This window comes from Hydractinia symbiolongicarpus, chromosome 5 (assembly GCF_029227915.1).
Source record: "Hydractinia symbiolongicarpus strain clone_291-10 chromosome 5, HSymV2.1, whole genome shotgun sequence".
In the NCBI taxonomy this organism is placed as follows: Eukaryota; Metazoa; Cnidaria; class Hydrozoa; order Anthoathecata; family Hydractiniidae; genus Hydractinia; species Hydractinia symbiolongicarpus.
This window is the reverse complement of record NC_079879.1, coordinates 33,284,014-33,299,879: the sequence shown is the minus strand read 5'-3', so window position 1 is coordinate 33,299,879 and position 15,866 is coordinate 33,284,014. Positions and strand designations below refer to the sequence as shown.

The 15,866-nt window shown below is 32.9% G+C and overlaps 3 protein-coding genes across 3 annotated transcripts; all 3 read left to right on the top strand.

Moving 5' to 3' along the window:
* The first annotated feature begins 3,667 nt into the window (after positions 1-3,667).
* On the top strand, positions 3,668-6,246 carry LOC130646321 (low-density lipoprotein receptor-related protein 2-like). The gene is made up of 3 exons (XM_057452493.1): positions 3,668-3,920; positions 5,271-5,439; positions 5,907-6,246. The coding sequence occupies exons 1-3, from the start codon at positions 3,878-3,880 to the stop codon at positions 6,088-6,090; spliced, it is 396 nt and encodes a 131-aa protein (XP_057308476.1). The 5' UTR covers positions 3,668-3,877; the 3' UTR covers positions 6,091-6,246.
* Positions 6,247-9,174: 2,928 nt separating this feature from the next.
* LOC130646127 (uncharacterized) lies at positions 9,175-10,908 on the top strand. The gene is made up of 3 exons (XM_057452266.1): positions 9,175-9,634; positions 10,456-10,671; positions 10,871-10,908. Exons 1-3 carry the CDS (start codon positions 9,412-9,414, stop codon positions 10,906-10,908), a joined length of 477 nt encoding a protein of 158 aa, XP_057308249.1. The 5' UTR covers positions 9,175-9,411.
* A 1,101-nt stretch (positions 10,909-12,009) lies between these two features.
* Positions 12,010-14,240, top strand: LOC130646320 (netrin receptor UNC5B-a-like). The gene is made up of 3 exons (XM_057452492.1): positions 12,010-12,270; positions 12,878-13,048; positions 13,548-14,240. The coding sequence occupies exons 1-3, from the start codon at positions 12,228-12,230 to the stop codon at positions 13,790-13,792; spliced, it is 459 nt and encodes a 152-aa protein (XP_057308475.1). The 5' UTR covers positions 12,010-12,227; the 3' UTR covers positions 13,793-14,240.
* The last annotated feature ends 1,626 nt before the right edge of the window (positions 14,241-15,866 follow it).

The following is a 15,866-nucleotide window of genomic DNA, read 5'->3' as shown; positions in this document are numbered from 1 at the left end:
CTTTTAAACTTTTCTGAACTTAAGAAATATCTATCATGACCAACAACAATATTTTTTTATGTTTTGAGTGCCTTTTCCGCGACATACTACAAGCCTTGGACGATGAAGTTTGTTATGATGAGATGGCGCCAAATTTGAATAAATATACAGAGCGGAAACATTCAACAACAAATCGAACGCGCAATATGGTGGCTTCATCTTTATTCACGAATCTTTATTTTCTTTATCTTTACTCGCAAAGTAAATATCAATTTGTTACGTTGAGTAGTATAAAATAATAAAAATGTTCTTCACTTGTTGTTCAATATTTTTTGCTGTTTTGATCTTTAAGTTTTCTTATTCATTATTTTGTGCGCATTGACCTGTGACCATCACAATAAAGAGAAATATATTCTATTGTTTTTTTAATGATGTCAATGTTTTATGTGCAAATTTACGATTTTTTGTGAAAAACATCAAATTCTTATAACCCTACAAATATTCTCAATATAAAATATTCTTCGTCTTTTTTTTAGGACGTTTTTTGTTATGATGGCTGAAACAAGTAAATTTTATTTATTATAGAACTGACTATGCCAGTCGGTCTTTAAAATCAACACAGTCATCATAAACTTTTATTCCGCAGCCGTGCCGTGCGTAGTTCGCCTCTCTTTCAAAAAAGAAATATAGATAGTGCAAACGAAAAATTGTTAAAATTTTGTAGGAATAAACTTTTACATTTCCAAAAATAATTAACATTCGCGTCTTAAAATACTTGAAATTTACGGAAAAGGTTTTTTCCCTGCAACTTATTCCATCAAAAAAACAATAGGCCAAATTTTTGTTTAAAGTCAGAAGCGGACATTATTCATATTTTTTATAGAAAAGAGAACTTCAAAAAGCGCAGCTATTACGATTTATCACTAAGCTTTTTCCTAAAATGCAATGTGAGATCACAGTATTTGTATATTTTCTAGTACTTATATACTTTCTTGACTTCCTTCTGGCTTACTAAAAAAATATTTCCCTGCTGTGAGAATAAGCATTTACATAACATGCAGTAACTTTTAGCTAGCTGGTAGCAGAGTGAAGAAGGAGGTGAGATCCCCCCCTAGCTAGCATAGGGGTGGGGGGTTATGCTAGCAGGCCAGCTCCTTTCATCCTGGATGGTGGGCCCTGTGTGACACTTAAAGCTATCTATGTAAAAATGATCAAGTACTAACAGTGAATGTTTTTGGTAGATACATGTAAAGCCTCTATTATCTGCTTTAAATTCAGTCACGCAATTATCAAAGGCGAGCATACTTCGATCTTTAGTCTGTGTACTGCCATGTTTGTTTGCATTTAAATGCTAAATACAATCTTTCGCGTAAAAAATAGATCCCAAATAATAGACCAATCAGAATTCGTCAAAGGATCGGATGTAGTTTCTATTTTAATTTTTATTATTCGTATCCATACCATGATGCTAATTTTTATGTTTAAGATCACCTCCAACCAAGATTGAAATGGCTAACTATGATGGTTCTTGTGTTAAAACAATTTCTCAATATAAAGAACCCCACACAGTTCTTGGAATGATGTTTTGGAAAGGTGACTTGCTATGGACATCAAACACCACAGTTCGTAGCACTTCAGTGCAGACAGGCACAACAACTGTCCAAAAGATCTTGCAATATAATGTAGGAGAAATGGATTATTTTGGCGATACACAAGAATGTAAGTTTCTTGTATTCTGAAATGTTTATTTTAAAACACCCTTTTAAACATCCAACCTGAATGTAGCATGTTTAATATTCATACAAACATGCTATACCTGAAGTTTCGCTAAAATGCAAGCAAATCAAATTTGTAAATTGAACTATTGTTTCAAAACTATAATTTTGTTAGAACTACTTAATTCCACAAAAATGTTTTGCGCAAATAACTAATCTATTTCCGGGGGTTTATTTGCAGTATCCCAATGTGTTGTAATACGTTGACAGTGGCAACAATTGATCACTATGTAATTGTCTCTAATTTTCCACATCACGCTCATCTAAAAAAGCAAAAGGAATGTAAAGCTAGTTTCGCACAGGAAGAGAAAAGCGTCCGTAAAATTTTAAGAATAGAGTTATTATAGAATTGCATAAAAGTTTTTGGAGTGGACAAATAGTTTTAATTTGAAAGTATTTATTTATAATCGAATAAGTACTGTTAGAAGAATATAAAAATATTTCTTATTAGTTATCAAACCGTAGCTATCACATGGCCTTTCTTTTATCATAAAGGGAGTGTAAAGGAAGTGTAAAATAAAAAATGTGTCAAACATGTGTTTATTTCGAGTTTTATCAACGGCAAAACATACGAGAAAGCATGTCTAACATTTAATCTACTGCCAAAACAATTTAATTTAATTGTGTAAATTTTATTTTAAGTTGAATAATAGTTTGGTGCAAATACTTCCTCTGTTTTTTAGTAAACGGGGAATGGTCTGCTTGGACGGACGTATCAACCTGTAGGAAATTGTGCTCAGGAAGTAAAACACAGATGCGTTCTTGTGAAAATAAGTATCTGCTTCATTACGAATCCGCTTGTGTGAAAACAAGTAAGAAGAAACCTTTAAGATGTGTTGGTGAAAATGGGTATCAAACAAAAAACCAAACACGCTCGATTTCTTGCGGGAGAGCTAATTGCACAGGTGAGGATTTTTTTTAATTTAAACTATGCTTAGAAATGTCCGACAATTTTGACAGACTATTTATACTTAATAATTTGCAAATCAATGTCCTACGTAGGTAACTAGGGTCCACCTGGGGCTGAAAATGGACCAATTTGCGAAAGCTGGAACAACTCACTTATCTTGGAACTGACAGTTTGACGACTTCATCAAAAAACCCTTAAAAACCCCGTATTTTTTTCTGGAGAAGTCAGACGGAGGTTAATAGTTCGAGTAGTGTACCGTCGTAGCCCGCGTTTTTTTAAAAAAACTTGCGATACGGAACAGTCTTGTTTAACATGAACTTAATTTGTGTTTTACACCATTTTGTTTTATTTACACGTATAGCAACTTGTGGAGAAAACAATGGAGGTTGCGAGGGTAGATGCACTATGCTCAATAATATGGCTAAGTATGTTTTACGAAATTTTCATAATTTTCTTTTGGAAAATCCTGTCCGAGGTAAAAAAAGTTAAATGATGGATCAAACTACTTAAATAATATTATTGCAAATTTTTAGATTATTTCCATAGGTAATTTAACTGGTAATAAAATATTAACTTTAATTTTGTTTTTATTTATCCGATTTTTAAATAAGTATGACTATTTCGAAATGTATAAAGTCACGTGTAAAATTCTATCGATGGGTCGAAATATCAGTTAACAGTAATTTGAAAAATTAGTCGTTAGCCCGGGGAAAAATCCACGGGTTTCTCCGTCCTTTTTATACCGCATCGCGTGCGTCTCGCTACTTACCAGCTGAGCTGCCATATTGCGTGACAGACAGACAGACGGACAGACGTATACGGGTATTATAATATAGATACTTCGTGTCTTAAGAAAGCATATTCGGAAAAGTGGTACCGCAAAAATTACTTCATCAATTAAAATTTTTATCCCCATTTCATTTTTATCCCAGAAACTTATTTCAAATATAATAAATTTTATTTTTCGTGCTACTTTTATAGATGTGATTGTGGTTTTCTTGCGACTCTCAATGCAGATTTAAAGACTTGTTCTTTTCACCAAGCATTTTATGTTAGTCAGGGAAATGTCATTCAAGCCTACCTACGTAACGGAACTGCCATCGGACATCTTTATAGTAGATCCACATCTATCAAGTTTTCAGCACTGGCCCATGATTTTGAAAAGAAAACTCTATTTTACGTCTCTACCGCTAGCTTTGGATCTACCTTATACATGATACAACCTGCAAATCTCAAAACTACTGTGCTCGACTTTAGTAAGTTGTTATTGTATTCGCAAGTTTATTTTACTACTTTTTAAACTAATACGCACAAGTGAAGTTCCTCTGCACCATCTTTCTAGTTAGAAACCAATCCTGTATATTCAGTAGCTATAATCACAATATGTCGAAATTATTTCTTTTCTCTTGTTTACACTGTCAATAACATTGTAAGCAGAATAACAAAGACAGTATTTATCTGTTCTAACCGATGATCATTAAAAGTGATAAGTTGAAAATTTAATCTTCCAATTTTGATCATCATTGACAAGAACCAGGTAAATTTCGTCATTTTTAGGGTTATCCCGCGAATGGGTCAACTCAGAATTGCTACAAGTTCGCCGAATAGCTTGTTAATTTTGGCGAAAAATTTGGTTCGAACTTTACATAAGTGTAGAGCAATTTCGTGAAGAATTTGTCTTTGAATGATCCACTCTTTTATGGTGTGATCCGTAACACAACTAGTTGACCTTTTTAGACTGTAAGTTATCGGTCTTTGCTGCTCCTGCGCCAGATCACAGTAAGATGCATGTGTGTAATTGTGTTAATTGTGTTCATTGATGTATTATCTAATTCAACGCAACATTTCAATGATAAAAACTTTGTGTGCCTGTTAAAGACAGATAGTTGTGTTCAACAATTACTGTTTAATTACCTGTTCTCCCAGACTGCTAGTGGTGTGGCAATGTAACATTTCATGCTGAAAAAATGGACTAGCTGGTTACCTAGACTGGCGACCTAAAATTGGAATGCAGCTGTAACTTTTACGGGCTTTAAAATGAATTCTTAGCTAAAGTTATAATTAATTTCAAAACTGGAAATTCCCAAGTTAGTGGGATAAATGTCCAAGATATGGATGGTGTAAAAAATCAAAGGTTCTGTGGTAATTCCATCTGTGCCTCTTCTAATGAACTACTCACAAAATATACAACAACAAAAACTTTTAGCTAGTCTGCAAAGATTGTCAGAAATAGTAGGTTAGTAAGTCATAATTCTGTTTCTTAGTTAAGATTGTGAAAAACATTACAAAATCTGGTTGTAATTGTAATTACGTAAAAACTAAGAATTAGTAGAGAAATTTATAATCCTCGAAAAGTACTTTGAGTAATAACAGTTTTTTTTGCTTTGAAAAGTATGTAAATAGATTAAAATTGAAGAAGCGATAATGTGTTATAATTGCAGCTGACTTAAAAAAAGTCGTATTATTTTTTCTATTTCGATAAATGCATTATTTGTACATTATATATATAGGAAAAAAATGATACAAACAAATATTGTCTCACAAAAAGTCTAAATAGAATCATCCTTTTAATCTCATTTCGCTAAGTCATTCCTTATCTGTTATAGCGCTAATGCAAATCACGGCAGTTGCATTTGAAAAAGCATCAAATACGATATATTATGCACAATCTAATGGTAAAATTAAAGCTGTGAAAGATGTGTATGGAAAAAGACCAAACAAGATGATCTTTAACGTAAAAAAACCTACAGCTCTTGACATTGAATCTTGTTTTGGGTAAGTTTGGTTTGTTGTTTATTAGTTTTTGGGTGTCTCCTGCAAGTCATTGTTAACAGGTGGATGTATCATTGACGTCTTCTCTTGTGACCAGAATTGCTAGTAACAGCATCTGTTACATTGATCACTTGAAAACCAGGGTCAAAAACGATAAACCCTACTAAAAGGGTCATTGTTTCGATATACGGACGACCTTAAATCGAATGAAAAGAACGTGCACGCTAAATATGTGTTATGGACCCCTTCTATTGGCAAACGAAATTCAAAATTTTGTCACACGTTAACGAAAAAAGTTCGTGAGCCTTGTACGTTACAGGGAAAATGTAGCCTTCAATCTTCAAGCTTTCTCTCTAATTAATAGAAAGAACACGTCCGCTGTCTTTTTTTGAGATGGCACTTTATAAACATCCATTGTGCTTATTTCATATCAGTCGAGAATACATGTAATTTCTAATGAATTTTTTTAGGTACCTATTTATAGCAGATTCAGGTTCTCGGTCCATCATACGCTATGACACAAGACATAACATATCTTTTACAGTCGTAGACGGATTATCATTACCCAACGCGTTAACAGTGGATAAACTGACTGAAAAATTGTTCTGGGCGGATACAACAACTGATTCGTATGTGTACAAATATAATTTCTAATTCTTTATCATTGGACTCCTGGTCATTAGACCTTTTTTTTGTTGCGTTTTTTAAGCCTCTTCTGACGAAGGGGGTAATCCTTTCTTCAGAAAACGTGGCACGCATATAGTGTGTTATATTTTGAATAAATAAACATAAATTATAATTTTGCTCGCATCAACGCTTTTTTTTATTTGATGACGCTACAGTATTCTGAATAGACCTTATTTCATATCAATATTCGTTTCGCGAAATATACAAACCCAATCACCTAGCTACCTACTCCAAATTAAATGCAGTTTTGTTTTACTGTTTGCTGGTAAAACAGGTAAAATAGCCAGTAGCCAGTTAAGCTAGCTATAGCTGCCGCAGAGTAGCTACACTTTTTTCTAAAAAGAAACCAAGTATCCAGCATTCGTAAAAAATCGTGGAATCTCTGTTTTTTATGCAAAGACTTCAGGACGCGAACATGGCATATTTTTGATCGTTTTTAATAATTTTTAAGCATTTGCATCATTATTGCTTGCAATGGATATAGACAGTTTTCCGGATTATTGGTTGTTATGATTATGTTACCGTCACACTCCTACTGTCATTACCTTCTCTTTTATCAACTGTCAGTAATCATCAATTTATGTTAAGCATTGTCATGACTAACTTTATTCTTAGTAATGTTAATGTTCTTAGAAACCCTACCCCTTAAAAGAACCCACGGGTTTAACATATCCCGCATCAGTATCTTGTGGATTCTTGTGCGCCCGTGAGCGCGAAGTAATGAAATTACTCTTCTGAAAGATGGAAACAAAGATGCAGCGCAGCCATTCTGGACAGAATACGGTTGTTGTGATACAGACAAGCCGGGAAACCAGGCGTCGAACCGCCGGGTTAAGCTACAAGTAACTGTTGTTGAACGCCTTGAGGATCGCTTAATAAGAACGGCAAACTGTGCGACCTGGTGAGGTGGAGCGCTTTAGTACGGGTTTGCAGTATGTCGCAAATCAAGTGGAGCGAACACACCATTGTAGTGTTGCGACTGTAACATATATTTCCAAAAAAAACTTTCCCGCAACAAAAGCTGAATTTAAACAGAGTTACTCGGTCACAGCAAAAACAATTGGGCAATATTATTTTATTTTGTGGGATAAGTTTCCGTGAAAGTTCAAACCTTAATCATGACAGCGGTTCGAGAACGCATAATACCCTTTTCAAAAAAACTTAAGTTAAAACACAGTAAAAATCCAGTCGTTACCTCATCCAGCTAAAAAAACTCCATAATGGGAGCGCTTCAATACAGGTATGTAGAATATGTCGTGAATCGAGTAAAGATCACACAACATTATAGTGTTTCAGTTGCAACATATTTTTTAAAATTTATGTAAATAACTTTGATGCAAGTTTAGCTGAAATAAAAACCACACCTGTTGTTACCCCGTCATAACAAAAAAACATTAGTCAATATTATTTTACTTTGCCGGATAAGTTTCAGTAAACCTTGTTAAACCTTGGTGTCACACATGCGTTATAGCCATAATAGCCTTTTCCAAAAAAAACTTATCGCAACTTCAATTTAAATAAAAAACACACAAAACACCCTGTTGTTAACACCGGGTTGAACGTTTATTGTAGGTTAATAACTTTTATCACAACGGATTGAAAAAGAATACAGGAAAAGACCGTTGTTAACACCAGGCTGAGCGCTTAACAGGTGAATCGTGTTATACATGAACATAGGGGTACCACCATTTTCAAAAAATCCTTAACGCTTCGGTTTTAAAAGAAATCAATGAAAAGTGGTCTCTGCCAACTGCATTTAGCATAAGAATTATAAAAAATTGTGTTTCATCCAAACTGCATTTGGCTACTTTCACTTTTTAGCTAGAAGTAGGTAAAAATAGGTAGCTGGGTAGTTGGGTCTACCTAGCTACCTCCTTTTTTTATTTATCAACATAAAAATAAATAACAATATACCAAACTGGCTAAAATTTGAAAATTGGTTTGTTTAAGATTTATACATTGCTAAAAATGTGACGATATATTCATCTTAACATGTGAAAACATCAAAAATAAATATTCGTATAGATAAAAAGTATTTAGAAGAGAAAAAGGTCAAAAGGAGACTTACGAACCAAACAACATGACCTCCAAACTAAAATGACCTCCGTAGCATGTTTCCGTTGCTTATCCGGTTCTTGAATAATTCCGAAAATATTTCGAAATTATGCTGTGTGCGACCGAAAAACGGAGGTCCGTAAAAATCGGGCCCTGAGCTACTTTCCGAAAAAAGCTGCGCGCAGCTATTTTGAAAGGAATACAGCTATTATTATAGAGATGATTTGATAGAGACAGACAGCTCATCCAAATGTAGAAATTTTATATGATACAAGGAAAAAGAAGGATGCATAAGTGTATATATATAGTCAAAAAGCTACAAACTTCGTTTTTGACCTCAACAAATAACTTTCACGTTGTTTTCTTTGATTAACGTTTGACATGGCAAGAATTTTTGTGGACAACATGGTTTACTTGTGATTTTGTTTTTAATCCTAGGAAAGTAGTCAGAACCTTTCCAGCAACCTTTTTTTGCCAGCAACAATTTTTAAATTGAATGGCTGAAAACAAACTTAAGGTAAGTCTACTAAATAAAATTGGTTAAAAGTCATCATAAAATTTCATTTCCCCCCTTTTATTAACCATATATTATTAGTGTCATAATTTTCAAATCAGGAATGTAAAAATTTCGTGAATAGAAACACAGGATATATGTTGGCAACATCACTAATTGTGATTACCAGTTTTATTAATAACGTTTTTCATATAGCTAACAAACGAACTACCTACCTGCCTACCTACCTATCCATATCATATGCAAAGCTAGTTTATCTAACTCTTTTAATACAAGGAATATTAAACCAACCATTATAACGGCCCAGTTACTGGCAGACAAATCATATTATCCCATATTAATACTAAAATTTAATAGTTAATTTTAGTAAATTTTTAGTAAATAGTAAATTTTTCACAACCTAATTTTGCAAATAATGCAAGTAAACAAACTATAGGTGCACTATTAACTAATGTAGATTTCATGTTATACGGTATTTTGGTACGTAATTTTCGCGGAACGAAAATGGACAAGATAATAAACAAATGGATAATACGTTTACTTTGTAAACATTTATCAAGTTTCAGCATAAAAACTAGTATTTATTTAGTTGGTAAAACCATGAAAAAATTGAAAAATTGAAAAAATGGAAAAATTAAGAGTTATGTAATAACCTTAAAAATGACTGACAAAATATTTAAAAATACACAAGCGTCTTGCATTTACCTTACAGGATTGAAATGATCAACTACGATGGAACCTGCCGACAATTAATTAGAAAATTCAATAACATCATTCCAATGGATTTGTTATTTCATAATGCTCTTCTATACTGGATCAACCAACATGGCACAGACAATCGTGTGTACATTACAAACATAACATCACGCCTTACAAGTACGCTCACCCCACAACTTCGTCTGAAACCAACATCAGTAGTATTCTTTGGAAATACAAGAAAAGGTAAGCCTTTCATAGTAAGCATGCCTGTGCGTAATAAAAGATAAGGTGCCAAATCATTATCATTTGTTATTTTGAAAGTGGGATGATCTGTTTAATATCCATGAGCGATGTGCATTTTATTGGTTTTTACAAAAAAAATATAATGGTTTTAATAGGTGGACAGATTATTTCAATAGAAACATAAGAGTTCAATCACCTTTTTATCTCTATCTACATGATATCAGTAAATATACATCATTTCTGTCACACTAACACAACTAATAGTCTCCTTTTAACTGTATACGCTCCGATTCGTATAAAGTGCGAGTTGAAAATTGAAGAACCAGCATCTGGAAACAAAAAAAAAATACTTGGCGTCCTGAATTTTTCTTAAATAACCTCGTTTTCATTTGAATTACGCTATCACGACTTATCATAAGTAGTAAATATTGAAAAAGAGTTGATAGAAGGGCTGTTCCTTTCAGAACTATTCCGAGTTTTAAACATACTATGTTTTACTTGATCAAGTAAGTTTGTTTAAAGAACCGTCCAATTTTGCTTCCGTCATTTTATTAGAAAACCGAAATATAGTAGTAATGGAGACAGTAAATGACGTTCCCTTAAACAGCCATGCAATGATTTCATAAGATTTAAAAGTCACACATGATTATATTTTCTGCATGCTTAGGCCAGGGTTTTATACATCTTCTTGCTTATATTAAAAATAATATAAGTCATCGAGGTTATTTTAAACCATCATCACAATATATGTAGGAAGTAGTCTATTTAAAAACTACTGACTTCAAGAATTCTTGTTATTTTGAATATTTGTTTATTTTTAGGGCTGGGCCAATGGTCAGAATGGATTGACATCACTAGTTGCCCTGCTAATTGCGTTGGAATCGTTCAAAGAAAAAGAGTTTGTCAAAATCTATTTTTATCAAACTATGAAAAGCGGTGCGTTAAAACAAAATGCACACGCAATTTTCAATGTTATACGAACGGAAATTTGCAATCAACTGAAACAAGTAGTTTTCAATGCGTTTATCCGTGCAAAGGTAGGATTCGTCTTTTTATTAATCCTTTCTGATGCCACTGTCTTAAAAAAAAAATAATAATTTATCATTAAATTCGTCGGTAAAAACTTTTGTTGCAGATAATTTTCACCTAGCGAAAAATATATATTTATTAAGTGTCCTCTCAGTACAAGATTCTATAATTCTTTTTTTAAAAAAATCTATTTTCTTTAATTAACAGCCATTAATTTTGTTGATGAAAAAAAAATTGTCGGCTAAAATTTTCGTCACCCATCATAAATTCACCCCTTTTAACCAATAGGGTAGTAAGAAGTTAATGAATACTATCAATATTTTCTATCCTCTATTATTGTTATGATCAATTAATAACATTATTTTTTTATATTTCAACTTGCGAAGTGTGTAATTTGTAATGTTTCTGGTCCTTAGCAACATTATGCAAAGAAGACGTAAACTGAGTCAACGCAACTAGCGCAAAAATGTACCGTCGTCTTAAAGCATAACTTTAGGAAGAGAAAATTAAAGTGCGTATAAAATAATAAAACAACAAACTTTACCAGTAATACTTTTATTTTCGCTTACAGAAGATCCACTTTGCAGACAACGATATATATTCTGTCGAGAAATAAGAATGTCTCGCAAAATCAAAACCGCGAACAGAAATTTCGTACACGAGTCAATAAAAATCAAAAATTTAGTACATAAAGCTCATTGAGTTGAAACTAATTACAAGCATAACTTTCTGAATAACTTTCTAAATAATCGTAAGAAAAACATATCTTTAAAACCCTGCGAGACTGCGAATAAATTTTATATTCGAAGCTAAACAGAATTTCAAAGGGCATACATTTGCGTTCTTGATATCTTACATTTTTTTCAATATCGCGCGTTTGGCTAATCATCAAAAGTAAGAAATGATAAGGCAAAGTTTGCCTGCCTCTACCAAGCACTTATACTTGACTTCGCAGAATGCCTGAACAAATTTTTCGGGATAACGCGAATATGAAGCGAATATTATTAATAAGGCATACCGTTTCATATTTGTATTAAGTAGGAGATTCTCTTTTTCTTGTTCATGTGAATACATGTTGATAGAATATGAAAACTTAATTAAATTCAACGAAAAAGTTGTTTAATATTTAGATAATACTTAGGTTCATATCCAATTTACAAACAAGAAGGCGTGCAATATAGAACTTACCTATAACAACCTCGATTCCAGGGCTCTTTTCTTGATATAAGGACGGCGAGATTTCTGTCTCGCCGTCCTTATATCAAAAAGAGAGAAAAGAGCCCTGGAATCGAGGTTGTATCTATAATGTTGTATCTATAATAGACAAGTGCAGAAAGTAACAACCTTATTTTGTTGACCCGTTCTCTGTGCGTAAGGATCGTAATTACTGCATCAAGACGAAAAAGTTAGCAATTATCATATTTTTTACTTGTCAGTCAATGGAGGATGGAGTACCTGGAGATATAGTGATGCTTGTTCAAGGACCTGTGGAGAAGGGACAAGAACAAGAAAACGTTATTGCAACAACCCTGTACCGTCGAATGGAGGATTGCAGTGTGCTGGAATGAGCACAGAGGAAGAGAAATGCAACACAGCGGCTTGTTCTGGTACCCTTTTAACTTTTAAGGAATGTTTTAATACTCTGAATGCGCGGAATATACATAGACTCACCGAAAGTATTGCTGATAATCTATTTAGGGATTTTGCAGGTGTCAATTAAACCCACCGAAAGCCTTTTCAACGTATACTGTTCACTTTAAAATTGTTTCAGCTTTTCTACATAACAAAGCTTGCCTTCTTTAAATAAATAGGTTGAGCTCATATGACAGATCTTTGAACGTTATCTGGGAATCTCAAAATATATGTCTCAAAACTGACGCTATTTATATGAAATAACTAGCTCTAAAACATGTAATTACAGTTGTTAAGCATAATTATGGTGACTAAATATTAAAACTTATGTACAATGTTCAAAACGTTAAACTGCCTTGGCTTAACAAAACAGTTAAATACAACACCTCACTCTTCATACATAATAAGTGGAACTCCTATTTCAAAATACTATCAAGAACCTATCAAGATTTTAAAATATATACAAATTTGTAGCCAACTTTATAGGCTCTTTTATATAAAGTTAACTTGCGCAAGGTCCGTATTTACTGCATTAACACGAAAAAGTTTGTTTCAGCTTATTATTTTACATTTTTATTTTAGTCAATGGAGGATGGAGTACCTGGAGATACAGGGATGCTTGTTCGAGGACCTGTGGAGAAGGGACAAGAACAAGAACACGTTATTGCAACAACCCTGTACCGACGAATGGAGGATTGCAATGTGCTGGAATAAGCACAGAGAAAGAGAAATGCAACACAGCGATTTGTTCTGGTAGCCTTTTTATTTTGAGAGAATGTTTTAATACTCTGAATGCGTAGAATAAACATAAATTTAACGAAAGAATTGCTGATAGTATATTAAGGGATATTGCAAGTTTAAATTAAACTCATAGGAAGCCTTTTCAACGCATTTTACCTTTTAAAAATTGTTTCAGCTTTTCTACATTAAACGTGCCTTCTTTCATTAACCAAGTTTAGCTGCTGTGAAACAGGTATATGCCATTAAAGGTTTCGCCCTAAAAATATAACGTCATCAACTAGTTCTAAAACATGTAATTGCTGTTGTTAAGCATAATTATAGTAAATTTATGCAAAATATTTACTCGTCATACATAATTAGTGGAACTCCTAAGTGCTAAATCCTATCACGAACTTATCAAGGTTTTTTTAAAATATGTATACAGAAATTTCTAGATAACTTTTTAAGCACTTTTATATGAAATTAACTTGTTTTTCCACGAGAGGTAAGCAAAATGAATTTTCTATTTCAGAGTCCAAAAATGAAAGCAGCGGAGCTTCATTGACAATGATTGCCGGCGTAGGCGGTGGTCTTGTCGTCATTCTAATTCTGGTGTTGATTGTATTAGCGTGTGTATTTTTCAAGTACAAAAAGTCAAACGCGAAACCACAACGAAACGAAATGCAAATGCAGTATCCACCAGCCGTCCTGGAAAACATACATTCACACAATCCCGCTGAAGTTTTTTATTATCACGATCAAATGCACCAAATGTAGAAATAAGACTTAGATCATTTTAACTATACATAGATAAAGAATTATTTTGAGTATACCAGCTACAACATTGCATATCTTACAGTCCCACGGCAACTATCTTATGGCAAATTTTCAAATAGAAAAAAGCTTTGGCATTAACCTTAACATTTTCAGCCCAATAAGTAAAGCCTGGTAACCATTTCTACCTGTTTTAATTAGGATTGAATTTTTTTTCTTTCTTACAATAACTCCATACAGTGCTGTAAGATATTGTGTGGCTTTCTCTTTTAACACGGGCTACGAAACGGGCTGATTATCTTTCACTTTTGTGACTTACACAAAAGTCGAGCTGATGGCGGTGAATAAATTTATGAGCACTGAGGACAAAACCAACATCTAAAATCATCTTAAATATCACAAATATAACTAAAAATCACAAAACTAGTTTTCACTAAATATAGCTCCTCGTGTTGTCTTTTTTTCCTCTTCAAAACAAACTTTTAATTTGATGTTATCTGATATTTGATTAAATAGACCGTAGTACATTTTACCGGCTAAAAGAATTTTAAAAACGCCTCAGTAAGTTACTTCTTTAGTTTAGTATTTCGAGGTCTTGCCACATTAATATTTTTTTCTTTTGCCGTAGTACATTTAGTTTTGGTTCTGAAATTTTGAAAAGTTATAAATAATGTATATTTCTCAATCTTTTCCCTGAGATATCTTTGACTTCAGTCAATAGATATTTGGAATCTAAGTTTTACTGCTGGTTTTTAGCTATCTAAAACACTTGCTTGGACATACCGCTAGTCGTGTTATTTACCTAATTGTGTGATGTACTATGGGGTTCTATGGTTTGTTAACTGCCGTTACATCGATTTTTTATTAGAATCACCTCTTAATTAGTGCTATAACAGGTCAAATTAACTCTTCGCCTTTTTTTCTATTGTAAATAATTTTTATAGGTTTTTCATTTGTATGCTTAATTTTTTTAAACAACACGCTTTTCCATGTCAGTTTTAATAGATTCGGAATATGTAAAAATTTTAGTATTCAATGATGAATAACACGGTTAAAAAAACACTATTTATCTTTTTTTGTAATACGTGTTGATGAAAAAGGCTGTCAAAATTAAGAAACTTCTTAAAAAACTTTTTGTATGACCTCAGAATTTTTTGCAATCAGCAAACAGAAATATAATGACGAAACCTTTTTATTTCGACACCTCTGAAGAGTGAATCATCTTATCAGATACGTATGACATAAAAAACCACTAAGTAGCGGACAATTTATATGGGACACATTTCTATTACGGTCCTAATTTACTTTTTTATAGCAGACATATAGGATAATTACTGTCCAAAATTTGTCGATAATTTTAGACGAGATTTTTTTTAAAAGCATAACGCTTAAAAGCATATTGCTAGTGTGAGTTTTAAGCGTATTGCCCAGCTTTGATGAATTTTTCTGAGGTATGTTTTACTGATGTTATGTGTAGTTAACCAGAGACAGCCTATTAAAACAGAACATTTTCATGTTATCCATATAATACATAAGGCAACGTTTAAGTTTTTAATTTGTTTCTACAATAAGTATAACCTAAGCAAACTCTAAGCTTGACTGTGTTTTCACATATCCCATCGGTTAGAAAGAAGCATGCAGATTGTTTTCGCTTAGACAAAGCAACATCTTAACATTTTGAGTTTTTTTTACATTTTTCGGTCAAAGATTGCATATTTAGTAAATGTATCGTTTTAAGTCTTTTTCTCCTAAAACTGGCCTCTTAACATATTTTGCGATGAATTTTACTTTACTCTAAGACAGCCTTTACATAGCCCAGACATGAAATTATCCAACATAAGATTTCTAACAGCTATAAAAATTGCGCAGTAGTTTCATTTCGGATAAATCGTGTTTACATGAATATTTTAAGGGCGAAATAAAACTTCCGTTCGGTCTTTTAGGCCAAAATGAAATAAACGACGAACTGAGTAAATGAAAATGTTAACATTTATAAGGATTAAGCAAGAGACCAAAATGGAATTTCACCCTTTGGAATAAAACTTCGTGTAAAGACTGTCAAAAACACCAGAGCAGG

Bases quoted from the DNA above. Each gene is read 5' to 3' on its own strand.
- LOC130646321 (XM_057452493.1), top strand. From the start codon at position 3,878: ATGATACAACCTGCAAATCTCAAAACTACTGTGCTCGACTTTA. The intron at 3,921-5,270 runs GTAAGTTGTTAT...TATCTGTTATAG, and splicing joins AACTACTGTGCTCGACTTTA to CGCTAATGCAAATCACGGCA. The intron at 5,440-5,906 runs GTAAGTTTGGTT...GAATTTTTTTAG, and splicing joins GACATTGAATCTTGTTTTGG to GTACCTATTTATAGCAGATT.
- LOC130646127 (XM_057452266.1), top strand. From the start codon at position 9,412: ATGATCAACTACGATGGAACCTGCCGACAATTAATTAGAAAATTCAAT. The intron at 9,635-10,455 runs GTAAGCCTTTCA...GTTTATTTTTAG, and splicing joins CTTTGGAAATACAAGAAAAG to GGCTGGGCCAATGGTCAGAA. The intron at 10,672-10,870 runs GTAGGATTCGTC...TTTAATTAACAG, and splicing joins ATGCGTTTATCCGTGCAAAG to CCATTAATTTTGTTGATGAA.
- LOC130646320 (XM_057452492.1), top strand. From the start codon at position 12,228: ATGAGCACAGAGGAAGAGAAATGCAACACAGCGGCTTGTTCTG. The intron at 12,271-12,877 runs GTACCCTTTTAA...TTTTTATTTTAG, and splicing joins CAACACAGCGGCTTGTTCTG to TCAATGGAGGATGGAGTACC. The intron at 13,049-13,547 runs GTAGCCTTTTTA...TTTCTATTTCAG, and splicing joins CAACACAGCGATTTGTTCTG to AGTCCAAAAATGAAAGCAGC.